Consider the following 27,634-nt stretch of genomic DNA (forward strand, 5'->3'; position numbering starts at 1 on the left):
GCGGTGCCCAGGCACCCAGATGAGGTTGATTCTCAGATGAGTGGCCATCTCGTTAAGAGATTTGCGGCATTCAGAGATTGTTTTTGAGCTCGTTGCGTAGGAGTCGAGGGCCCTGAGGGCAGCTTGACTATCCGAGAATATGAAGATATCACTGTCTTTATGTACAGACGTGTTCAGGTGGGTAGTGGCTTCCTGAATTGCCATCACTTCCGCTTGGAAAACACTTCAGTGGTCTGGTAGGCGGAATGAGACTTTTATGTCTAATTCGGGGGAGAAGACTCCCCCACCTGTTTGGGAGTTAAACTTGGAGCCGTCCGTGTATATGTTGACGGCGTTTACGAATTGATGTGGGAGGTTGTCCCAGTCTGAACGGGTGGGTATATGAATTTTGTATCTTCTTTCGAAGTTGACTATGGGTGGGACGTAGTCTGTATAACGTGGTAGGGGTGAATGTTTTGATAGGATAATGGAGTGACCCGTGGAGCCCGTTGTCCATGCCGCTGCTTCACGGAGCCTCAGCGCTGTTGCAGATGCCCAGCTTTTGGCAAGTAGGTCCACGGGTTGGAGATCGAGAATTGTGTTTAGTGCCTCAGTGGCGGTAGTGCGCAGCGCCCCACTGATGCAGAGCTCTGCGCTCCTTTGGATCTTGTGAAGGATCCGGAGGTTGCAGTTCTTATCTAGAGAAGGCCACCAAACGATGTTTCCGTAGAGGAGAATGGGCCTGACTATTGCAGTATATAGCCAGTGAACTATCATGGGGGAGAAACCCCACTTCCTCCCTATGGCTTTTTTACAAGCGAAGAGGGCTATGGCCGCTTTGCGTGTGCGATCTAGGATGTTATCAGTCCAGAGGAGCTTTTTGTCAAGGATGACACCTAGGTACTTTGCTTGGTTGCTGAAGGTTAGGCGCGTTTGGTGTAGTTTTGGGGGAACTAGAATTGGTACCTTGTACTTCCTTGTAAAGAGAACTAGTTCGGTCTTTTCCGGGTTAACTCCCAGTCCACAGCCAGCCGTCAACCGGGAAAGGGTGGATAGGGCTGTCTCCATTAGATTACAAAGGGTTTGCGGGAATTTGCCCTGCAGTAGGATAGCCACGTCATCCGCGTAGGCTACCACTTTTGTGCCCGCCTCTTCTAGAAGTGATAGCAGTTTGTTGACCACCAAAACCCATAGAAGAGGTGAGAGTACTCCCCCTTGTGGGGTTCCTCTACTGACATTCCTGGTCGAGAGGGCCGATCCCATAGTGGAGTGCACTACCCTGCTGGTTAGCATGGTGTGTATGAGTCCCACTATGGGCCGCTCAATGCCCAGTTCAGTCAGAGCACCAGTGATCGCCGTTGGGGTGACGTTGTTGAAGGCGCCTTCTATGTCTAGAAACGCTGCAAGAGAGTATTCCTTATTGTGGAAGCCTCGTTCTATACTGTACACTAGAGAGTGGAGGGCGGTATCGGTTGATCTACCCTTACGGTACGCATGCTGTGCGTCAGAGAGTAGGCTATGGTCGATGGTTAGTCTGATATGGGTGTCAATTAGCCTTTCCAGGGTCTTCAACAAGAAGGAAGAGAGACTGATCGGGCGGAAGTCCTTTGGGTTGGTGTGGGAGGGTTTTACCGGCTTTCGGTATAAAAATTACCTTAAAATATCTAGTGTCCGTTGTAGCTGGGCCGGGAAGAACCCATCTGGGCCGGGTGATTTGAAGGGATTAAAAGAGTTGACAGCCCACTGAATGCGGCCAGGGTTCGAAATGTTGTCAATACTCTGGTCGTCTAAGTTCTCTATGTAGAGGTCCTCTGTTACATGGGTGTTCTTAGAGAAGTGGGTGTCTAACAGTAGTTCAAGGGTTTCGTGACTGTTTTCCGTCCAGCTGTCAGCATTGGTTTTTAGATAGCCAATGGTTGCTGGAGATTTTGCTAAAATTCTTTTGAGCCTGGATGCCTCCGCAGTAGATTCTATGCTACTGCCGAAATTAGCCCAAGCTCTTCGTTTTGATATTCTAATTTCCTTTTTGTATAGGCTTAGTTTTGTATGGTATAAATTTGTTAGGAAGATTCGCTATGGTTGTATTTAGCTCTATTAAAGTAAGTTCTACACTCTCTTTTAAGGTTCGCCAGGGTTGCGTTCCACCAAGGGGGTTTGTGCTTTGCTTTGACTGTTCTGCTTGGGCAAGCCCTTTTTAAGGCCTCACCGCAGATATCAGTAAAAGTGTTAAAGGTTATCTAGTTCTTGACCGTTGCGTATGTGCGTCGGTGGAGCGTGTAGGTTCCTGTTGAGGAGATTTTTGTAATATCCCCAGTTGGTTAATCTTAGATTAGTAATGTTCTCGGCGGGAGGACAGTCTATAGTTATTATAAATTCTATGTATCAGTGGTCTGAGAATGAGTGCTCGATCCCCACCTTCCACGCTTCTAGCTGGTTAAGTAGGGGATCAGATATCAGTGTAATGTCTAGTACTTCCCTCCTATTTTTAGTGATGAAAGTTGGGTCATTACCTTTGTTGCAGATGAATAGATTTGATTGAAGGAGATAGTCGTAGAGTTACCCACCCCTTTCGTTTGTGTTTGTACTTCCCCATTGTGTGTGGTGTGAGTTAGCGTCCCCACCCAGGATGAGTTCCTTAGATGAGTGTGTATGTATGAGTTGTTGTGTAGTGGTGTTTGGTAGTGGCCCTTCGTAGTCGTGAGCCAGATAGAATGAAGCTATGGTGTGATGAGTGTGTTCGTTTAGCTCCATTCTGACCGTGGTGAGGTCGCCTTCGCTAAACTGTGGTATAAGAAATGTGTTAAAGTGTGTCTTTGTAAGAATGCAGGTTCTGGTTTTACCCTTATCCTTGGTGTAAAATAGCTTGTATAGGGGGGTTGATAAGCCACATATGTTGTTACCAACAATCCATGGCTCTTGAATGAGGACTACGTCTATGTTGCCTGTTGCCAGGCGGGTGAGGAGGGCAGCGGATGCTGCCTTGCTGTGGTGCAGGTTAATCTGCAGAAACTGCAGCATCTTTGGGACCGAGGTCGGGCTGGTTACCCTCCGCTTCCGCCGCTATGTCCTGGACAACACTGCGCCCTGATCGGGTTATGTCCTGAGTGCACAGCTGCTTCAAACTTTCTGTCAGCTCCGAGTCGGTTGACACGTAGCCGGTGAGGGTGGCCTCCTCATGTTCCAATTCGTCGTCGCTCGGGGGTTCGTACGACGCACAGGCAGCTAGGTTGTCTGCCGCTAGCTTATCTGTGTCATAGATGTGTAGCTGCACCTTATCGAACACGTAGTTCACCCGGTTTTGTTGGGCTGCGAGGGGTTCCAAGCAAGCTTGGTTCAAGAGGATAACCACGTTCATGGTGACGCGCTCGGTTTTCTCCACCTTGACCACCTTCAAACCGTCTGTTGGAAGCTTCGGGTTGAACCTGGTCAGCAGGCTGAGTATAGCCTCTGGTTCCGATGGTTCCGACGGCAGCCACACCCTCGCTCTCGGTCGAGACGGGATGTCTGCGGCCTCGCAAACTGCCAGCTTGGCCCCGGGGTAGACCTCGCCGACCTCGTTAATGGCAGCCTTGTAAAGTGCTGTCGATCTCTCGTCTTCACAGATGATCAACTTAACGTTTCCCTGGTACCACCCTGCATCTGTGCAATCGGGTGGCGGACCTGGGTTTTCGCCCAGCACTTTCGAGGCCACTGACGCAAGGGCCCGTCTAACCAGACCCCATTGGTTCCTTGGGATCCTACTGCCTTCATCGCTCTGGTCGAGGACTCCAATGATCTTCCGATCCTTTACCACTTCAGCAAAGGATCTCGACCATGTGCCGCGGTTGGTTACTTTGGCCTTCTTGCTCGCTGGTTGAGCTGTCTCCATCGACCTCTCTCGCTTGATGCTGTTGCTGGTAGTCATTGCGATGTCGAAGTCTGGGATTACCGCCTTCGCCCAGGCTATGTCCTCTTGGATTTTTAGGTAATCCAATTTTGACGTCTGATCCTCACGTATCGGGTTGGTGGCCAGCCGTTTGAGGATCCGAAAAGCTTTCTTTCGTTCAAGAGGTCCTGCCTGGTTAGGAGGTATCCTCTTGAACTCCTTTGCTCTGGTACTCACCACGAGACCGGCTTTTGCGCTCCCCTCAGGTTGGAGTAGCTGGTTAGCCACACCTACGCTGGTGGGAGGCTTGGGCTTGTCGCTATGGCGAGTTGGGCTATGTTAAATCCCACGAGCTGCGGAGAAGGTTCAGGTCCACCCGGGCAGAGATCCACTGTACCCTGGTAAGGCTGACTTAGAACAGGCGATCGCCACTTGCCTGAGCTCACCGTTTGAGACTGAGTTTTTTGATGACTCGGGCTCCCAGCCAGATTGACTCTCGGCACGGTACGAGTTCACCTTAGTCCAGCCCGGGGTGAGATGAGTTGTGTGGGTAGGGAAGAGGTAGGTTCAAAGAATGTGGTATGTGTGAGTGGGTATGTGTGAGCTATTTGTCGGAGGCAGCAGCACAAGCGCGACGTCGGTACTGCTACGGCGCAGATACCCGCTGACTGTCCGGGGCTACTTATTTGTTCGTGTTGGGGGCTTAGCGGTAGCCGGGCCGTGTCCAACTTCCACGCTTATTCGTAGCTACCCTGGAGAACCAGGGCGCTCGCTATCCGCAACCTGCGACCCGTTCGGTAGCCTTCAGCTCGGCGCCCTCCGACCCATCCCACTAGTTCTTTGGCCGCACCCTTTTTGTGAAGTGGAATGATAAAAGAGTCCTTCCAGATAGTAGGAAAAACTGATGATGAAGTAGACAAGTTATAAAGTTTAAGAATCGGTTTACATATGGCTGACGCACAAAACTTAAGCACACACCCGGGGAGTCCATCTGGACCGGGAGAATAAGTAAGCGTTGTTGTTGCTAAGTCTCTTAAGAGAGAACTTTCCGTAATTTCAGGGGTAAAAATACAATTCGCCCTATTTAAGGGATTAGGGTAGTTAGAATTTGACGAAGCAGCCGAACTATAAGTAGTTTGGAAAAACTCGGCAAATAAATCAGCAATTTCAGAATCCGTCGATGCCTCCATTGAGTTAAAACGTACCGATGAAGGCAATGCCGACGACTTACGCTTGGCATTAACAAAGTTATAAAACTGCTTCGGATCATTTGAAAATTCAAATTTACATCGACTTAAATACATAGAATAGCAATGACTATTGAGAACATTAAAGTCCGATCGAGCCACCACATATTTCGAAAAATCAGATGGCTTACCCGATTTTTTATACTTTTTATAGGTGTTTGTTTTAAGGTTTTTAAGTCTTTGAAGCGCATTGGTAAACCAAGGAGGCCTGTTTAGCTTTGAAGGAAGCCTATCAGAAGCCTGCCAGTAAATCCTGCGCATTTAACGTGCATCATCGATTCGCAGAGCCAGCAGAAAATAAAAGGGTCTTTAGTTGAAGACGAAAGAGTACAATTTTTCTTAGAGCAGACAAGAGCCATTTAAAGCAGATGAAATAAAATAAAATAAAATATGAAAAATACCTCAAGTAAATTTGGCACTGGGATCAAATTCCAAAATCACAAAGGCACAAAAAACACGAAAAAAATAAGAGCGCGAGATCGCGTATTAATTTAAATGTAAGAGAGCAAGAGAGAATAAATCTTCTATCGACTGAGCGTTGCTTGTGGGACACTGACAACTTTACGCACGAACAGTTACAATGTAAAGCAAGCAAGAGATAGAGTATAAGAGAAATAGCACACCAAAAGTCTACCAGAAATTCGGCAGGTTCAGAGAAAGTTTTAATTTCAGTTGTAATGTAGAGCGGGAGAGAGAGTGGGAATAAAAGAGTTTTAGCAAGATTAGTGTGTGTAAAATTACACTAACAAAGCAAGGAGATTAAACAAATCTAATAGAAATGTTAAAATAACTATGACGACATACCCGTTTACTGGGAGATCTAGTCAAAAACACTAACACAACTGTTAGGCTATGCTTTGTTAATAAACAAACACAAGACACTCGCAAGAAATCACTGAATAAGACAAAAACTCAGAGCACAAGAGTTAACACATCTGTTCACAAGCGACGCTAAATCGATAAAAAAAAAATTAAAAAAAGAAAATAAATAAATGAGATGCTTAAAGACTGCAATATCCGTTGAGGGAAATGTCAAAGTGGATAATAATGGACAATGAATGCGCATTAGGCTCAGCAGCAATAAGGTTTATGTTAGAGAATAATGTTTGAGGACTTAATCTTTAAACAGTTCAGGAATATGATAAATCGATCAATCAGGTTATTTTTTCCAACATGCTTGGGGATAACCACAGTCCTCGACTATTCCAACTAACAAATCACCTCACTCAAAACCGGACTGGTGGCTTTGCAGGACGGAACATTTAAAGTCATTCACATCTTTAGCTTACAAAGCTGTGAAGAAACACTATCGAAATTAGAAGAATTATTTCAATCACCCACTGCATCTCATCCATTACACCCATACCCTTCCTACGAACTAAAACAGATCCACAGATCCACATAAAGACAGAAAAGGGCAATACAAGTAGAAGCAATAGGTACCGCATGGAAATGATTGGCGAAATCAGCAGACCACCATGACTACGAGATCTTGGAAAATAAGATAGATGAGCAATTAGAAAATAATAACAAAGAAGTAGTAATTAACATATTAATAATAAAAAAATTAACATACTTACTAATGTTACTAATACCATTAAAAGTTACCCAGAACTCGAAGGAAATTATAACTCAGAAATCGAACATTTTAAAGCATTAAACTCATTAATAAAAGAAGAAATAACCAATATTATATACGCAAGAGCATGGACTAAAACTAACGTAATAAATTCATTTGTATTCACAAGCACGGGAACCACAGTAGTGAAAGATATCTTTAAATATGAAAAAAACTTATTCTTTAATATTGAAGATTTATTGGAGTTCGCGAAAGTTAAATTAGCGACAAATGGTAGCGACCTTATTTATATTATTAGCCCCCCAACCATTAAAACACATAATTGAAGAACTTTTTAAATTGAAGCAATAAAAAAAGCCCAAATAATTAATTATAAAAAATATGAAAATTTGTTAGAATGTAAGAGATAACTTTTTGCAATAATAAAACATTGCGAGTTCCATGATAAGACAATATGTAATTCAGAAATTATGTTAGATCTAAGCAACGATACTTTGGAAAACGCCCTCCTGATCTTTCGAGAACCAGATTGTAAGATTATCAATTCGGACTTCGAGGAAGTACTGCCAGGCACAATAATGCTGAACTACCATTCTCGCTGGATAAAAAAAATTCGGAACAGCAAGGTTCCTTTATTTATTTATTTAATTACTTATCGCCAATGGATGAATCCTTATCTGGCTACATACGATTACCTTAAATCTATTATTGAAAATTACTTTAAAAATATTCCCTAAGGGTTTGCCTTAGTATATCCTTATTGGTCCCCCAGCTGAATCTAATGCTAGAAGGCAAAGAATTAAATAATCTAAGAGCCCTTAGTAGTGGCTCATTGCGAGCATAATTAGTCCTGACAGCACGGTCCAGAAATGGAACCATGGTACGGAGATTCCTGGCAGGAACATTAAAATTGATGCATCCCAACAGGCAAGGACAATCAATATTTCATACTAGCAGATCATTCAGAAAGAGAAGGCCAGCAGTTGCACGGCGATCCTTCAAGGAACAAGTGTGAAGCAGGGAACACTGACTATCATAGGGCGGTGCCGGTTCAGTAAAATGCAAGGATTGCAATGCAAACTTCAAAAACTTTTTCTGCAACTTCTCAATCCTATTGATCTGGACACTTCCCGAGGTATTCCAACCGAAGGAAGCATATTCAACCCTAGAACGGACAAAAGCATAGTATACAGACAATCTGGAATACGGATCTTTGAATAATAAAGTGTTTCTCTTAACAAAGCCGAACATTGCATAAGCCTTTGGTAATATAAAACTCAGGTGCTCATTAAACAGAAATTTGTCATCAAATAAAACCCCCAGATAAACTATTTCATTTTAAACAGAGAGAGGGTAGTTATTGATGTGATAAGTGGATGGAATAGTTACAGAACATTTCGCATAACGAACGATGTGGCATTTGTTAAGGTTTAAAGGCAAACTATTCTTGGAACACCAACTGCCGATACTATCTAGGTCAGATTGAAGCAATATCGAATCATTTACGTTACTGACAGTCCTAAATATCTTTAGGTCATCCGCATATAAAAGGAAGTTAGAAAAATGGATACAGGCACAAATGTCATTTATAAAAATAATGAAAATTAAAGGGCAAGGGAGCTACCCTGAGGAAGTCCACATGTCGCTTTATAAGGATGGGATAATGCACCACCTACTTCAACATGATAGTGTCGGTTATCCAAATACGATGCTATCCAGTTAAGAAAAGAGGAGTGAAAGCCAAGTTTGGAAAGTTTAGCCTTTAAGGCAGAGTGACAAACCTTGTCAAAAGCTTTGGCAAAATCTGTGTAAACCGTGTCCATCTGCAAATGATCCTCAAATGCATTTATACAGTGATTGGTAAAGACAGCCAAGTTGGTCTTCGTAGATCGACCGGGCATGAAGCCATGATGATTAGGTTCGATGTAAGACTTTATTAAGAAAGATAATTTTTTGAAAATTATTCATTCGAACAAGTTAGCAATTTTGCTGATCTTAGCAATTGGCCTATAGTTAGAAATATCAAATTTACTTCCTCCTTTATGGACCGGCGTGACTCTAGAAATTTTCCATCTAACTGGGAATCTTCCTTGAGACACGGAAGAAGAGAACAGAATTTGCAGGGGTAGGTAAAGACTGGCAATACAATTCTTAAAAAGGCAGCAAACAAATTTGCGATATTGGCCTCAGTGGAAGCAACAACATCACCATACGACATTGTTGAAGGTATGTTAGGTTAGGTTAGGTTAGGTAGGAGTGGTTGGAGACTAAATATTAGTCCCCTCACTTAGGCCACAATGGGCCCCTTGTGATACCACATGATCTCTGAAAGATCCGTTTCCCTAGCTCATGGGTTTTCTGCCTTCGCGAAGTATTCTGTTCTTCTTAAGAAGCATAGTAGTTTTTGAATGCTTACGTCCTGAATGAAAATGAAAGAGTATACAATCTCTGCCTGAGATGGAGCTTGTAGGTAGCCATGGGCATCCCTACCGTGTCCTTATCACGAAGGATATCGGCGGTTGTCCCCTGTCTAGCCAGCTCGTCTGCTATGCAGTTGCCCTCAATGTTGCGGTGCCCAGGCACCCAGATGAGGTTGATTCTCAGATGAGTGGCCATCTCGTTAAGAGATTTGCGGCATTCAGAGATTGTTTTTGAGCTCGTTGCATAGGAGTCGAGGGCCCTGAGGGCAGCTTGACTATCCGAGAATATGAAGATATCACTGTCTTTATGTACAGACGTGTTCAGGTGGGTAGTGGCTTCCTGAATTGCCATCACTTCCGCTTCAAAAACACTACAGTGGTCTGGTAGGCGGAATGAGACTTTTATGTCTAATTCGGGGGAGAAGACTCCCCCACCTGTTTGGGAGTTAAACTTGGAGCCGTCCGTGTATACGTTGACGGCGTTTACGAATTGATGTGGGAGGTTGTCCCAGTCTGAACGGGTGGGTATATGAATCTTGTATCTTCTTTCGAAGTTGACTATGGGTGGGACGTAGTCTGTATAACGTGGTAGGGGTGAATGTTTTGATAGGATAATGGAGTGACCCGTGGAGCCCGTTGTCCATGCCACTGCTTCACGGAGCCTCAGCGCTGTTGCAGATGCCCAGCTTTTGGCAAGTAGGTCCAGGGGTTGGAGAACGAGAATTGTGTTTAGTGCCTCAGTGGCGGTAGTGCGCAGCGCCCCACTGATGCAGAGCTCTGCGCTCCTTTGGATCTTGTGAAGGATCCGGAGGTTGCAGTTCTTATCTAGAGAAGGCCACCAAACGATGTTTCCGTAGAGGATAATGGGCCTGACTATTGCAGTATATAGCCAGTGAACTATCATGGGGGAGAAACCCCACTTCCTCCCTATGGCTTTTTTACAAGCGAAGAGGGCTATGGCCGCTTTGCGTGTGCGATCTAGGATGTTATCAGTCCAGAGGAGCTTTTTGTCAAGGATGACACCTAGGTACTTTGCTTGGTTGCTGAAGGTTAGGCGCGTTTGGTGTAGTTTTGGGGGAACTAGAATTGGTACCTTGTACTTCCTTGTAAAGAGAACTAGTTCGGTCTTTTCCGGGTTAGCTCCCAGTCCACAGCCAGCCGTCCACCGGGAAAGGGTGGATAGGGCTGTCTCCATTAGATTACAAAGGGTTTGCGGGAATTTGCCCTGCAGTAGGATAACCACGTCATCCGCGTAGGCTACCACTTTTGTGCCCGCCTCTTCTAGAAGTGATAGCACCAAAACCCATAGAAGAGGTGAGAGTACTCCCCCTTGTGGGGTTCCTCTACTGACATTCCTGGTCGAGAGGGCCGATCCCATAGTGGAGTGCACTACCCTGCTGGTTAGCATGGTGTGTATGAGTCCCACTATGGGCCGCTCAATGCCCAGTTCAGTCAGAGCACCAGTGATCGCCGTTGGGGTGACGTTGTTGAAGGCGCCTTCTATGTCTAGAAACGCTGCAAGAGAGTATTCCTTATTGTGGAAGCCTCGTTCTATACTGTACACTAGAGAGTGGAGGGCGGTATCGGTTGATCTACCCTTACGGTACGCATGCTGTGCGTCAGAGAGTAGGCTATGGTCGATGGTTAGTCTGATATGGGTGTCAATTAGCCTTTCCAGGGTCTTCAACAAGAAGGAAGAGAGACTGATCGGGCGGAAGTCCTTTGGGTTGGTGTGGGAGGGCTTGCCGGCTTTCGGTATAAAAATTACCTTAACGTCCAGCCACCTTGTTGGAATATGGTTTAGAGCAAGGTAGCCGTGGAAGATGGCTGTCAGCCAGGGAAGGGACATATCTAATGTCCGTTGTAGCTGGGCCGGGAAGAACCCATCTGGGCCAGGTGATTTGAAGGGCTTAAAAGAGTTAACAGCCCGCTGAATGCGGTCAGGGTTTGAAATGTTGGCAATACTCTGGTCGTCTAGATTCACCTCTATGTGGAGGTCCTCCACTACCTGGGTATTGTTAGGGAAGTGTGTGTCTAACAGTAGTTCAAGGGTTTCCTGACTGTTTTCCGTCCAGCCATCAGCATTGGTTTTAAGATAGCCAATGGTAGCTGGAGCTTTAGCTAGAATTCTTCTGAGTCTGGATGCCTCCGCAGTAGATTCTATGCTACTGCAGAAGTTAGCCCAGGCTCTTCGTTTTGATATTCTTATTTCCTTTTTGTATAGGCTTAGTTTTGAATGATATAGATTCCAGGAGGATTCGCTATTGTTATATTTAGCTTTGTTGAAGTAAGTTCTACACTCTCTTTTAAGGTTCGCCAGGGTTGGGTTCCACCATGGGGGTTTGTGCTTTGTTTTGACTGTTCTACTTGGGCAGGCCCTTTTTAAGGCCTCCCCGCAGATATCAGTAAAAGTGTTAACTAGGTTATCTAATTCTTGACGGTTGTGTATGCGTGTCGGGGGAGCGAGTATGTTCCTGTTGAGGAGATTTTTGTAGTATCCCCAGTTGGTTAATCTTAGATTAGTGATGTTCTCGGCTGGAGGATGGTCTAGACTTATTGTAAATTCTATGTAACGGTGGTCTGAGAATGAGTGTTCGATCCCCACTTTCCACGTTTCTAGTTGGTTAAGTAGGGGATCAGATATTAGAGTAATGTCTAGTACTTCCCTCCTATTTCTAGTGATGAAAGTTGGGTCATTACCTTTGTTGCAGATGAATAGATTTGATTGAAGGAGATAATCGTAGAGTAACTCACCCCTTTCGTTGGTGTTTGTACTTCCCCATTGTGTGTGGTGAGAGTTAGCGTCCCCACCCAGGATGAGTTCCTTAGATGAGTGAGTGCGTATGAGTTGTTGTGTAGTGGTGTTTGGTAGTGGCCCTTCGTGGTCGTGAGCCAGATAGAATGATGCTATGGTGTGATGGGTGTGTTCGCTTAGCTCCAGTCTGACCGTGGTAAGGTCGCCTTCGCTAAACTGTGGAATAAGAAATGTGTTAAAGTGTGTTTTTGTAAGAATGCAGGTTCTGGTTTTACCCTTGTCCTTGGTGTAAAATAGCTTGTATAGGGGGGTTGATAAGCCACAGATGTTGTTACCAACAATCCATGGCTCTTGAATGAGGACTACGTCTATGTTGCCTGTTGCCAGGCGGGTGAGGAGGGCAGCGGATGCTGCCTTGCTGTGGTGCAGATTAATTTGCAGAAACTGCACCATCTTTGGGACTGGGGTCGGGCTGGGTACCCTCCGCTTCCTCCGCTATGTCCTGGAGGACAGAGCGCCCTGGTCGGGTTGTGTCCTGGGTGCACAGCTGTTTCAGGCTCTCCGTCAGCTCCGAGTCGGTTGACACGTAGCCGGTGAGGGTGGCCTCCTCGTGATCTGGTTCGTCGTCGCTCGGGGGTTCGTACGACGCACAGGCAGCCAGGTTGTCTGCCGCTATCTTATCGGTGTCATAAATACGAAGCTGCACCTTATCGAACCCGTAGTTCACTCTGTGCTGTTGGGCTGCGAGGGGTTCCAAGCATGCCTTGTTTAGGAGGATGACCACGCTCATGGTGACTCGCTCGGTCTTCTCCACCTTGACCACCTTCCAACCGTCTGTTGGAAGTTTTGGGTTGAACCTGGTCAGCAGGCTGAGTATAGCCTCTGGTTCCGATGGTTCCGACGGCAGCCACACCCTTGCTCTCGGTCGAGACGGGATGTCTGCAGCCTCACAAACTGCCAGCTTGGCCCCGGGGTAGACCTCGCCGACTTTGTCAATTGCAGCCTTGTAGAGCGCTGCCGATCTCTCGTCTTCGCAGGCGATCAACTTTACGTTGCCCTGGTACCACCCTGCATCTGTGCAATCGGGTGGCGGTCCTGGGTTTTCGTCCAGCACTTTCAAGGCCACTGTCGCAAGGGCCCGTCTAACCAGACCCCAATGGTTTCTTGGGATCCTTCCGCCTTCATCGCTCTGGTCGATGACTCCAATGATCTTCCGATCCTTTACCACTTCCGCAAAGGATCTCGACCATGTGCCGCGGTTGGTTACTTTGGCCTTCTTGCTCGCTGGTTGAGCTGACTCCATCGACCTCTCTCGCTTGTTGCTGGTAGTCATTGCGATGTCGAAGTCTGGGATTACCGCCTTCGCCCAGGCGATGTCCTCTTGGATTTTCTGGTAATCCAATTTCGAAGTCTGATCCTCACGTATCGGATTGGTGGCCAGCCGTTTGAGGATCCTAGAAGCCTTCTTTCTTTTAAGAGGACCTGCCTGGTTAGGTGGAACCCTCTTAAACTCCTTTGCCCTGGTACTCACCACGAGACCGGCTTTGGCGCTCCCTTCAGGTTGGAGTGGCTGGTTAGCCACACCTACGCTGGTGGGAGGCTTGGGCTTGTCGCTATGGCGAGTTGGGCTTAGCCGGCTGCGTTGTTCGCTGGCCTTGGCAGGGGTAGACGTCACGTGGACTGGGGTAGTCAGAGCCGTGATCTTGCTCTTTCTCTCGTCGTTGGTTACGACTTCCGACTTTATAAGAGTGTCGGGCTCTCGTCTTGTGCAGTCTTTTTGTTTAGTATTTGTTAAGTTCTCCATGTTAAATCCCACGAGCTGCGGAGAAAGGACAGGTCCACCCGGGCAGAGATCCGCCGTACCCGGGTAAGGCTGACTTAGAACAGGCGGTCGCCACTTGCCTGAGCTGAGTTGAAGGTATAGACGAATGTGTTTTTTTTTGAGTTGACAAAGCGCCAAAACGCCTTAGGGTTGGCCTTCAAACTATGCTCAACTTCACAAATGTATTGGCTATATAGAAATTTATTAAGAAACTCAAACTCCCGTTTATGCTGCCTATATCTTTCACCATCGGCCAGGTTATGTGTTTTAGAACATTTTTTGTAGTATTTGCTTCTAAGGGTTTTGATTTTTTGCAGTCCCTTAGTATACCAAGGAAGCCTGTAGGAACCCCGTATCTTGGAACGGACTATGCTGTCAAGAGTATTTCTAATCGTTGAAAGAAAGGTTTTATAATTAGTTTCTATGCAAGGGTTCGATAGCAAAGCACCCCAATTTAAGGATAGCAGGCAATTCCTTAGGGAACTCAAACTAGAGGGATCAAATATATATCTAGGATTAGAATCATTGAATGGCAGAAAGCTGTAAAATTCGATGTTTAGGCACAAGGGTTTGTGATGTACAACACAATTTGAAATCGTAAATTCAGCCATAGTTACGTTAGAGTGAACAATAGAATTAATGAAGATTAAATCAAGCAGCTTATGCAAATCATTGAAAACATTATTAATTTGGGTGAGGCCCATACTAAAACAGTCATCAATGACAATTATTTCATGTGAATGATGAACATTTCCGGGCACCATAGCAGATGCTTGTGGGTCCCACGTCCAGAAAACAGAGCTGAGGTTGAAGTCTCCAGCCACACATATGCCATCAGAGTCCTCCAAGCTGGCATGTATGTTAGAGATGTTGTCTAAGTGAGCCTGGTAAAGCCCAGAATCACTGCCAGGTGGAACATAGGAAGCCACAATAGATATCTTCCCGGATGAGCCAGACACCGCCACCGCCAATTGGTCCAGAAGGGAGTCATCATTAAGGAGTCGAATTACAGTGCAACAGAATTTACGGCTAACAGCCACGATGACACCACGTCCTCTCTCGCACTGCATTCTGCCGAAGTCTCTATCTTTACGAAAAACTTGGAATAATTTAGGATCGAAGAATTCATTCGAACTAAAGTTAGAATTTAGCCAAGTCTCAACCAGTATGATAATGTCATAGTCACTGTTGGAAGTATTCATAAAGACAGACTGCGTTTTAGTTCTCATGCCGGATATATTTTGAAAGTATATTTTCAGGCCATTATTTCCTGAATGATGGCTATTTGAGTCTACTGCAGGCAAGCCCCTAGCAGGTTGCCAGTCAGCGCATATTGTTGAAGAGGAATTCTCAACATCCAAATTAGATGTCGGCCTCGCATGATCATAAGTACTATTAAGTACCTTGCGCAACGTATCCGTACGTATTTTTATAGGCAGGTTGAGATCGTCGTTCAATGGAATAATGGTGCAGTCGAATTGAGAATATGTAAATGATTTTCTTACGGACGTATGCCTGTTCTGTGACGGCCATTTAAAGAGCGTAGAAGAAATTGCATCAATGGAGAGAGGCGATGAAGAGCACAGTGAAGAGTGTATCCGACTACTCATAAAAGAGAGCGCTATCCCAAAAGGCGCGCTGAGCTCAATAGTATCAGAATCCGAAGATAGCAGCATCCGATGTTGGTTTAACTCCAGCGGCGAATATGTAGAGAACATATTTTCAATGAGCGGGTTCCAACCTAATGAAGAGTAAGAATCCAGCCAATGTTCTAGGTACTTCGGGAGAGAGGCGCAAGATGATGAGAGCGCAACTCCGAGGAGCGCGCTTAGAGCGGGAATCTTGATGATATATGATGAGACCAGCTCTCCAGAGAGCGTTTGACAAAAGTCGCACGAAATAGACAACGACAAATCCAGCTGATGCCGATGTTGTTTTGAATGTGATGAGTGCACATCTCCGAAGAGCGCGCTTAGAGCGGGAATCTTAATGGAATCTGGTGACAACGCCTCTCCAGTGAGCGTTTGATGAACGTTAGACGGAACAAAAAAGGAAAGATCCAGCTGATGATGTTTTTGATTTGGAAGTGACGGGAGCCCAACACTTAAGAGTGCACAGGGAGCGGCGTATGAGAGAGTAATGGTAGCAGCTAGCGATGTCGAAACCAGCGGCCGTTGACATTGCGAATAAGTAGCATGAAGATGAGGAAGAGGATCATAAAAATTTGCCGTAGTCAAATCGACACCAGAGGCGCCGATTATTGGGGGTTTTTTGAGTCCGATGTATGATGATTGTGCAAATCCAGAACGTTTCCATCAACAATAGGCCTATCCCTGTGGATGAATCGACTGACCTTGATTGGATTGGGCCAGAACGCATCACTAAACACAGTCTGAAAGTGCTGCTCAGGTATTCCTAATTTGAAATTGACGAATTCAAGTGTAGCAACATCTACACCATTTTTGACTAAAGGCTTGCAAATTATGGTGGCGGTATCCACACATAGCTTACTTGCAACATATTCACACACAGAATCAGATTTTACGTGCGCTCTGAATCTACCAATATGAAGGAATTTATTGCTCGGCACAACTTCGAGTAGTTAACAACTAGGAGCTTGACCAACTATTCGCCTCTTGTTCCTTTTATTCTTTGCATGGTTCCTGGCGGCAGTAGAAACTGGTGCAGAAGGTATCAGGTCTGCATGTTTGGCTTGACGACCAATTGAAGAAGCTGGAGCCAATGTTTTCACCACTTTTTTACCCTGACTGACATTGCTATTGTCAGTGGTAGAATTGGGAAAAGCCTTCAGAAACATTGAGTTTAAATCCATGTATAAACTTTTCAGGTCATGAAGTTCTTCCATTACTTCATCGATTTTGGAGTGTGAATCATTACTCACAACACAGCGATCACACTGCCAGAGTAGATTCGGCATATTTGTTAATAATCTAATATCATCCTCCGGGAGATCAACACATGCAGTGTGAAAAGTATAACGACAAAGCGATGAGCAACGAACCGCCTCAAAACCGCGAAGCTGCGCTGCTGTAACTTCAACATTGCACTCGGAGCACGAATAAGAATTCATAGCGAAAAGAAAACACGTCTGACTACAACGAATGATAATCAGAGATAATCAGCCTTTATAATACTATACTGCAATTCAATAGAAACAATTGGCGAAACTATTTTTGAGTAGAGGTAAATCAATGTAGACAAACCAGAACCTCCGTTATTCCAACTAATGGGAGAGAAGACGAAATAAGAGGATGTTCTCTCACTACAAATGATCAAGGAACTGAACATAAACAATACAAAAATGCTGGAAAAGCTAAGAAGCAAAACGATCATAGATTCTTCCGTAAGCTACGGATCATCCACCATCCTTCTACTAATAGTAATAGGATCGATCACGGAACTCCTAAGAAGGCGGAGATCAACGCAAAGTGCTCCAACCTCTCCGCTAGAAACGCCGCGACATTCTGGACCTGTACTCTTTTACGTTGCGACCGAGGACAGTCGCGTTTAAGGAGGAAAGAGTAAAAACCCAAAACATTATTAAATATCAAATAAAAATAAGAGTAAACATTGATTGCACAATCAACAGCAGTTAGAAGCTAACCCTAGACAAAAGTAAGAGTAATCATTGATTGCGCAGCCAACAGCAGTGAAATCTCCAAGATATAGTTCGCCCGAATCAAGTAGCGCTCTAGACTGCATTTTTTGGTTAGCGGTCGTGGAAATATAGAACAGCGAATTTTCCAAGTTGATTGAACTCGACTAGGTGCATCCAAGAAATACAGGGATAACACGGAAGAACGCTTTAGTCGAGTACCTTGAATATCAGATATCCGTTACTTAGCTAAAGGGAGCAATGAAATATGGAGATATGCAAGCAGCAAAGCAAGATTGTTATGGGCCACCTACCCGCGATTTTAATAGGTGAATCAGTTAGTTAGGTCAATCGATAGATGTTGACGAGACTAATAAATTTCAGTTCTTGTTCTTCTATGAAAATTGTTAACGGTAAGAAGAGCAGCAGCCAATGGCAACGAAGAACGTCAGCAGATTCAACCACATCGGCAGAAACGGCGGCAGCGATGGAGCGACGCGAGATTATAAAAAACAATCGCTAAACTTAAGAAAAGTTAGTTCTAAATCCAACTCAATAAAAAAAAGTTTGATTTTTTTAAATTAAAAATTGCATCAATCTTTTAACTGGCGTGCCAAATCCCATTATTCTAGCTATTATAGTATCCGAGATCTCAGCGTTCATACGGACAGACGGACATGGCTAGATCGACACGCCTAGTGATCCTGTACTTTATAGGGTCGAAAACGCTTCCTTCTACCTGCTACATTCGTTCAGACAAATCCAGAATACCCCTTTACTCTACAAGTAACGGGTATACAAATTTGACGCCAGAGCGACTGTTTCCGATGTCGCCAACTGCGTAGCCTAGCAGCGAAAACTTAAGTTGCTCACCTATAAAATAAAGGGTCTTATTATATCAATGTAGATGAGGATTTATAAACAAAACAAAATCTCACATAGACAGACCTAAGCGTTGTGAGCATTTGGGGACGTGAAAATGTGGTTGGCACTTGCACTTAATCAGAAGCTAAGGAATCTTATTCAGAAATTCGAACTCTTTAGCTCTTATATTTTTCGTTATAACAGCATTTGAAAACGCTTCACATGTTTCATATTTTTCTTCGAGTACAGTATAATCTTTTACTATAAGAGTCATGGTATAATAAACAATACCTTTTGGATCATTAGGTGGCTCACATGTCGGTAATTATTAGTGCCTTGCCCCGCAATTTCCATTGAATTCTTCATGAATTGGCAAATGGTCAATAGTAAAAATTATTGAAAATCTTACGCAGGAGGAAAAGGTCTGTTAGAAAAATAGAAATGCAGTCGTAGTTCGAGATGAGGTCAATACATCTGTATGATACTGATACCCAGCACTCCCATGTCTCGCCTTTTACTCATTTCTTGCCAAGTTGTATTGTACGTGGAAATCAATACTATACGTCACTTCCTGCTTGGACAGAAGGAATTGCATTAAATTTGGTTAGGTTTTGTTTTCCAATTCCAAAGGCAACCTCACTCCCCTGAACTCTTCAGTAAACCTCCAACATAGGGGAATCGTGACAGCACTTAAATAAGAGCCATGCAAACAAGGCTCAGTAGCACAAAATATGTCTCAAACTTCGCATTGGCTCTAGTTATACAGAGTCTATCCCCAACCGAAACCGACTTTCATATACCTGCCGTGAGCACTTATTCGTTTTTGGACATTTGGGAACACTTCACCCCAAATGGGCCATAGCACTGCCATGTTGGTGGTGGTATGAAATGTTCATTATACCCGTTACTCGTAGAGTAAAAGGGTATACTAGATTCGTCGGAAAGTATGTAACAGGCAGAAGGAAGCGTTTCCGACCCCATAAAGTATATATATTCTTGTTCAGGATCACTAGCCGAGTCGATCTAGCCATGTCCGTCTGTCCGTCTGTCCGTATGAACGCTGAGATCTCGGAAACTATAAGAGCTACAGTGCTGGAATTAGGCATGCAGATTCCTGAGATTCCTGCGCATTGCAAGTTTGTTTCAGAAGAGTGCCACGCCCACTCTAACGCCCACAAACCGCCCAAAACTGTGGCTCCTACACTTTTGATGCTAGAACAAAAAATTTAACTGAAATGTTTTGTTCTTATCAATACCTACCGATTGACCTAAAAAAAGTTTGCCACGCCCATTTTAACGCCCACAAACCGCCCACAAACTTCAAAAAATCGTAAATATGAACGCGGATATCTCGGAAAATATCAAAGATAGAGAAACGGGATTTCAGATTTAGATTCCGTAGGCTTGAGCGCAGCGCAATTTTGTTACGCGAATATGCCACGCCCACTATAACGCCCACAAACCGCCCAAATCTGTGGCGCCCATAATTTTCATGCTAGATAAAAAATGTTAGCTGAAATGTATTGGTCTTGTCAATACCTATCGTTTGATCTAAAAAAAAGTTTGCCACGCCCACTCTAACGCCCACAACGCTTAAATCTGTCTACCGCCGGTAGGTGGCGCATTTGCTGCTTGCATATCTCCATTTTCCGTTGGTCCCTTTAGCTGAGTAACGGGTATCTGATAGTCGAGGTACTCGACTATAGCATTCTTCCTTGTTTTATTTAATTTTGATTTTTTTTTTTATTAATTTCAGGTTATGAATGGATTGGCTGGCGGAACGATACTCCAGGACTGCTGGGAAACCCGGTTGAAATTGTATTTGAGTTCGATACTGTTCGCAATTTTAGTGCCATCGTGCTTCATACAAACAATATGTTTACCAAGGATGTTCAAGTGAGTTTCATATCCTAGTTTTCAGAAGTTATCCAAAAATACATTTAATAACTAAATTAAATTCAATAAAATTAATTATCCCAACTTTCTACTAATTGCAAAACTGTATTATTTTTCGCAGGTATTTGTGCATGCCAAGGTCTTCTTTAGTATTGGCGGGCGCTACTTCTCGGGAGAGCCTGTGCAGTTCTCCTACATGCCTGACACTATAATGGATCATGCACGCGATGTTACTATAAAGCTGCATCATCGTGTGGGCAAATACTTAAAAATCAATTTGTACTTTGCTGTCAAATGGATAATGCTGTCGGAGATCAGCTTTATATCCGGTGAGTCAGTTCGTGAGATGCCGGGCAGGGAATTGCACTTGTCATCTCAAGTAGGCCGTCTGAGGAAGTGGGAATGCATGCGTACAATGCATATTTCAGCTTCTTTTCACCATTCACATTTACTCAATATGGAATAAAACATTTTTTCGACATGTTGGCCAATAACAGTGAAGGGAAGAAAGGAAAAGAAACGGCTTGGAGATAAATTAACAAAAACATTTTCCTTTGGCTTAAGAAGTGAAGTTAATTGAATGCGGAAACCCTCTCTACTTCCTAAATGCAAACCGCAGACAAAATAAGATAAGAAATAGGTCAAGGAGAAACTTTCCCTGGCCCGCGAGTTTTATTGATGGTAGGAGGAAGGAAGCGTTTCCGACCCCAGATATTCTTGATCTGGATCACTAGCCGAGTCAATCTAGCCATGTCCGTCCGTCAGTATGAACGCTGAGATCTCGGAAACTATACGAGCTAGAGTGTAGATTCTTGGGCTTCCAGTGCAGCGATAGTTTGTTTCAGCAGGGTGTCACGTCAACTCGAACACCCACAATCGCCCATAACTCTAGAACCCGATTAAAGCCCATATTTTTTAAACATTTTGTAAAACTTTAAATGAGATTTTGATCTTATCATTACCCACCTACATGCCTAAAAATGTTTCAAATCTCACCATTCATTAAAAATTTATAACCAAATTGTAATATATATTTTCCAATTCAATCGAGATTGCACACCACATGCGGAATACAAGCTGGTTTCACTTATACTCCACCAAGGCGCTAGGGCCGCTACAGGCTCGTTGGCGCTATAGGCTATGTGACGCAACAGAAGAAGAAGATAGGTTGCGCTATAGGCTAGGTGTGTTGGTTAAATAAGCAAATAAATCACTTTTTAATACTGTAATTAAAAAAACAAGGAAGAACGCTATAGTCGAGTACCTCGACTATCAGATACACGTTACTCAGGTAAAGGGACCAAAGGGAAATGGAGATATGCAAGCAGCAAAGCGAGATTAAAATGCGCCACCTACCGGCGGTAGACAGACTTAAGCGTTATGGGCGTTAGAGTGGCTTTTGATCAATCGATAGGTATTGACAAGACCAATCAATTTCTGTTGAAATTTTTTATCTAGCATAAAAATTGTGGGCGCCACAGGTTTGGGCGGCTTGTGGGCGTTAAAGTAGGCATGGCATATTCGCGAACAATACATTTCAGTTAAAATTTTTATTCTAGCATCAAAACTGTAGGAGACACAGCCTTGGGCGATTTGTGGGCGTAAGAGTGGGCGTGGCACTCTGCTGAAACAAACTTGCGCTGCGCAGGAATCTCAGGAATCTGCATGCCTAATCCTAGTATTGTAGCTTTTATAGTTTCCGAGATCTCAGCGTTCATACGGACAGACGGACAGGCGGACAGACGGACAAGGCTAGATCGACTCGGCTAGTGGTCCTGATCAAGAATATATATACTTCTTGGGGTCGGAAACACTTCCTTCTGCCTGTTACATACTTTCCGACAAATCTAGTATACCCTTTTACTCTACGAGTAACGGGTATAAAAAGTAAACATACCTTAATCCCTCTCGCACTCCCTCAAACTAAGTAACGGGTATCTAATAGTCGAGGCAATTGACTATAGCGTTTTTTCTTCGTTTGCATTTAGTTCTCTGAAATCTCTGCTTTTAAAATGCATTATTTTAAAACACTAATATTTTTACAAGGTGAGTTCCAAAGTAAACAGGACCTTTTGAATCTAGCGCCCTCTAGTGGCGCCATCTATATGTCAATTGGTGCGTTAGAATCTGCTATTGTTTATCGACTTCCAGTAAAAATTTCATGACATTTCATCTATTGGAAGTGAGGTTCTTGCGTTTTAAGTGTCAGTATGTTTTTGTCATCGGTGCGAAAATGAGCTTCGAACAAAGAGCCAACATTAAATTTTGTTTTAAAATTGGTAAAACTTTTACCGAAACGTTTCAATTGATGAAACAAGTTTATGGCGATGATTGCCTATCCCGTAGCAGAGTGCACGAGTGGTTTCAACGTTTTCAAAGTGGTCGTGAGGACATAAATGACGATGAACAAGTGGGCCAACCAAAATCCGTGATCACCGAAAATTCCATCGAAACTGTGCGTGAATTCATAAAAAATCAGCCGAAATCCTCATTGAAATTCATAGAAATAGAAATGAACATCTTCAAAACATCGATTTATCGCATTCTGACCGAACATTTGGGCTTACAAAAGGTGTGTGCACGGTTTGTTCCGCACAAATTGACTGACGTCCAAAATTGCTCAGAATTCAACATTCGAAGGACATCATTAAAGAGGCAAAAAAAGACCCGAACTTCCTTTACAAGATTGTGACTGGTGACGAAACGTGGTGTTTTCAATATGATCCCGAAACGAAACTCCAGAGTGCTGATTGGAGCGCCGGACGAGCCGAAACCCAAACAATCGCGCCTGGAGAAGTCAAAAGTGAAGACAACGCTGATTTGTTTCTATGATTCCAAAGGTAATTGTCCACAAAGAATTTGTTCCACCCGGCCAAAACGTTAATGCGGTATTCTACCTTGGAGTTTTGAAGCGTTTGGTGCGCCGTATTCGACGTGTTCGGCCCGAATATCGCGAAGATGGAAGTTGGCGTTTGTTGCACGATAATGCGCCGTCTCATCGGTCGACGCTTGTGTCCGACAATTTGACCAAAAATCACATTTTAACCATCAACCACTCCCCGTATTCACCTGATATGGCACCGTGCGACTTCTACCTTTTCGGAAAAATGCATTTGCCGATGAAAGGAGAGGCCATTCAAAAGGCTTGCACCGGCATACTGGCGGCCATACCGGGCAACGAGCTACAACACTCGTTCGACAAGCTTTTGGACCGTGCAAAACGCTATATTAAAGCAGAAGGAGACTATTTTGAATAAAATAAATTGATTTTGCCGAAAAAACCATTTCTTCTGTCTTTTTTTTTAAAGTCCTGTTTACTTTGGAACTCACCTTGTAGTTCTTAAAAATAACAAGAAAGAACTCTATAGTCGAGTGCCTCGACTATCAGATACCCGTTACTCAGCTAAAGGGACCAAGGGAAATGGAGATAAGCAAGCAGCAAAGCAAGACTGAAATGCGCCACCTACCGGCGGTAGACAGATTTAAGCGTTATGGGCGTTAGGGTGGGCGTGGTAAATTTTTTTTGTGTCAATCGATAGGTATTGACGAGACCAATGCAGTTCAGTTAAAATTTTGTATCTGGCATGAAAATTGTGGGCGATTGAGAGATTTTTTTCCCAATTCTCTGTCCCAATTCTCTATCTTTGATAGTTAGGCATTGATTAGAACAATTCATTTCAGTTTAAATTTTTACTCTAGCATCAAAACTGTAGGAGCCACAGTTTTGGGCGGTTTGTGGGAGTTAGAGTGGGCGTGGCAGTCTACTGAAACAAACTTGCGATGCGTAAGAGGCTCAGGAATCTGCACGCCAAATCTCAATAGCCTAGATCTCATACTTTCCAAAATCTCTGCGTTCATCTGGACAGACGGACAAAAAACTTGCGCTGCGTACAAAGCAACGGAATCTAAATCTTAAATCCCAATTCTCAATCTTTTATAGTTTCCGAGATATCCGCCTTCATATTTATGATTTTTTAAAGTTTGTGGGCGTGGCAAACTTTTTTTGTGGGTCAATCGATATGTATTCATGAGAACAATAAATTTCAGTTAAAATTTGTATTATAGCATCAAAACTGTAGGAGCCACTGTTTTGGGCGGTTTGTGGGCGTTAGAGTGGGCGTGGCACCCTGCTGGAACAAACTTGCTCTCCGCAAGAAGCTCGAAATCGACTCGGCTAGTGATCCTGATCAAGAATATATATACTTTATGGGGTCCGAAACGCTTTCTACTGCCTGTTACATACTTTCCGACGAATCTAGTATACACTTTCACTCTACGAGTAACGGGTATAACAAGAAAAAAAATATATATTCAGCTAAAGGGAGTGCCAGGGAGATGGCTGCACACTTTATTTGGTAATAACTTTTTAATGAAAGAATCAGAAACAAATGCCCATTTATACTTCAACAAAATATTAAATAATGTGGGCGTTAGAAGGTACAGTAGGTCCTAGTCATACCTTCTTCCTCACTCCAACTGTGTTTTGATGCCCCTAGTTAGCGAGCATAATTTTCTAGAATTTTGGAAGGAATCTATAATCTTTCTACTTCTTAAAAAGCGGAGCACATCTGATACTAAGAAGACGAGACGCTATAGTCGATGGCCTCGACTGTTAGATACCCGATACTCAGCTTAAGGGAGTGCGAGAGGGATGAAGATATGCTTAAAGCAAATCTGCTTTTTTTACCTCCTATAGCGCCACTTGGCCTACAGCGCCAACTAGCCAATAGCGCCCCTGGCGGCTTGTTGGTGTATTAGTGAAAACAGATTATTTGCTCCATGTGGTGTGCAATCTCGATTGGATTCCAAAAAATTGATTATTAAATTGTTATTACTTTTTAATGACAAATTTCAACATTGATAATAAGAACAAACTCTTATTTAAGTTATTACAAAATATTAAAACACTAAAGCCCAAAAATCTGTATGCCAAGTCCCAACACTGTATCTCTTATAGTTTCTGATTGTCTACCTGTTACATACTTTTCGACGAATCTAGTATACCCCTTTACTGTAGGACTATCGGGTATAACAATGAGACTAGTGAGAGGCCCTGGGGGCACACGAAGGGAATTAGTTAGAATATGCTGCATATTTGCCATTACCATTACCCCTGGAGTTCCATTTCCTGTCTGTGCGTGTGATAAAATTGGCACGAAATATTTAAAGTATTTTAAAAGTGTTATAGCTCTTTGGTCGTTCAGTTGGGTGATGCCAGATACTCCCTTCGTAAAAGGGAAGCGACGGGAACAAACCCTGCCACCAGGGACATAACTCAAAACAGCAGCCTCAACGCCGGCACTTTGTTAAAATATCTTTGCATAGTAATTACGTCATTTACTGCCTTAGGAAACGAGGTCAGCCACTTGAAGAACCTTTTTTTTTATCGGGTGGAAAAACAGCAGGCCCACCCCAAATCATTTCTGATCTATTATGACCCAAAGATGTTTGCATGATGAAGTGAGATCGCCAACTCTTTATATAAAGTGAAATCGTTCGCTTATCATCTTATAGCTTTAATCTAGTCTAACTCTTTATTATTATCCCATTCTTAACCCCTTTAGTGCCTGCCCTGGGAAATTTTACAGACGAGCGCAGCAACTCTGCAAGTCAGGCGCATGACACTCGTGATGACATAAGGAGCAACGAATTCCAGCGCAACAAGAACAAGCCCATCGGTGGGGGCGGCTTTGCCGGGGGCCTGGGAGAGGGCTTGGCGTCTGCGGCCGGCGATTCCGGCGGCAATAGCAAATACAAAAACGGGCCGCAGTGTAAGTGGCCAAATAGCATGATAAGTACAATTGCCTTTTTTAATGCTTACGTTTGTTTGAGTCCTCGAACATTGACTTATTACTTAGATTATCAATATTTATATTTCATTTTGCGAAGACGTCCGCGTTTTTTAACTGTACCCCTTTCTCGTAGAGTAAAAGGGTATACTAGATTCGCCGGACAGAATGTAACAGGTAGGTACAATGCTGGGATTAGGCATGCAGATTCTAGAGATTCCTGCGCAGCGCACGCCCACTTTAACGCCGAAAATCGCCCATAACGCAAAATCTCGCCTAGCGCCCTGATTTTTATATATTTGAACAATTTTAACAAGTTAAATAAGATTTTGTTCTTATTGTCAATACCCATCTACATACCAAAAACCAAGAAAAACGCTTTAGTTGAGAACCTCTTCTATCAGATACCCGTTACTCAGTAAAAGGGTCCAAAGGGAGATGGAGATATGCAAGCAGCAAAGCGAGTTTGTAATGCGCCACCTACCCACGATCTCAATATATGGATATGTGGACGGCAGACTGATTAAAGCGTTATGGGCGTTAGAGTGGGAGTGGCAAACTTTTTTTGTTGGGTCAATGGATAGGTATTGACGAGACTAATACATTCTAGCATGAACAAGGAAGAACGCTATAGTCGAGTACCTCGACTATCAGATACCCGTTACTCAGCTAAAGAAACAAAAGGGAAATGGAGATATGCAAGCAGCAAAGCGAGACTGAAATGCGCCACGTACCCCTGATCTCAATATATGGTTATGTGGGCGGTAGACAGATTTAAGCGTTATGGGCGTTAGACTGGGCGTGGCAAACTTTTTTTTGGATCAATCGATAGGTATTGACAAGACTAATACATTTCAGTTACAATTTTTTATTTAGCATACAAATTGTGGGCACCGCAGATTTGGGCGGTTTGTGGGCGTTAGAGTGGGCATGCCATATTCGCGTAACAAACTTGCGCTGCGCTCAAGGCTACGGAATCTAAATCTGAAATCTCAATTCCCAATCTATGTACCCGCGTTCATATTTACGATTTTTTGAAGTTTGTGGGCGGCTTGTGGTCGTTAAAGTGGGCGTGACAAACTTTTATTGGGTCAATCGATAGGTATTGATGGGAAAAAATATTTTTCAGTTAACATTTTTATTCTAGCATCAAAACTGAAGGAGCCGTAGTTTTGGGAGGTTTGTGGGCGTTAGAGTGGCCGTGGCACCCTGCTGAAACAAGCTTGCGCTGCGTAAGAAGCTCAGAAATCCGCATGCCAAATCTCAATAGCTTAGCTCTTATAGTTTCCGAGATCTCAGCGTTCATCCGGACGGACGGACAGACGGACATAGCTAGATCGACTCGGCTAGTGGTCCCGATCAAGAACATATATTCTTTATAGGGTCGGAAACGCTTCCTTCTGCCTGTTACATACTTTCTGACGAATCTAGTATACCCTTTTACTCTACGAGTAACGGGTATAAAAATGTGGGCGCCACAGGTTTGGGCGGTTTGTTGACGTTAGAGTGGGCGTGGCTCACTGATGAAACAAACTGGAACTGTTTAAGAATCTCTAGAATCTGCTCACTTAATTCAAACATTGTAGCTTTTATAATTTCCGCACAGAGAAAAAAAACGGAACAATACCCGTTTGATATTGTCTCCTCAAATTTCACATATCACCTTTTACAAATCAAATTGATACGAATTCATATCAATATGATACGGATTCATATCAACATTTCTAATTGATATGACTTTGCATCATATTAATATAAATTCGTATTAATTTGATATGTTTTTCATATCATAGAGTAAGAAT

General features: G+C 43.7%; 1 protein-coding gene across 5 annotated transcripts in view; it reads left to right on the top strand.

The window, feature by feature from the left end:
* Window positions 1-27,634, top strand: part of LOC119562399 (discoidin domain-containing receptor tyrosine kinase B) — a 272,877-nt gene that overhangs the window by 238,138 nt on the left and 7,105 nt on the right. For 3 of the 5 annotated variants that reach the window (XM_037875591.1, XM_037875593.1, XM_037875594.1), the window contains 3 exons: window positions 19,904-20,043; window positions 20,165-20,372; window positions 25,608-25,814. In XM_037875591.1, the coding sequence (XP_037731519.1) occupies window positions 19,904-20,043; window positions 20,165-20,372; window positions 25,608-25,814 (555 nt within the window). Of the gene's footprint in view, window positions 1-19,903; window positions 20,044-20,164; window positions 20,373-25,607; window positions 25,815-25,932; window positions 25,965-27,634 lie in introns of those variants that run through there. The other 2 variants (XM_037875595.1, XM_037875592.1) reach the window with 2 other exon arrangements.

This window comes from Drosophila subpulchrella, unplaced genomic scaffold (genome assembly GCF_014743375.2).
Source record: "Drosophila subpulchrella strain 33 F10 #4 breed RU33 unplaced genomic scaffold, RU_Dsub_v1.1 Primary Assembly Seq44, whole genome shotgun sequence".
Lineage (NCBI taxonomy): Eukaryota > Metazoa > Arthropoda > Insecta > Diptera > Drosophilidae > Drosophila > Drosophila subpulchrella.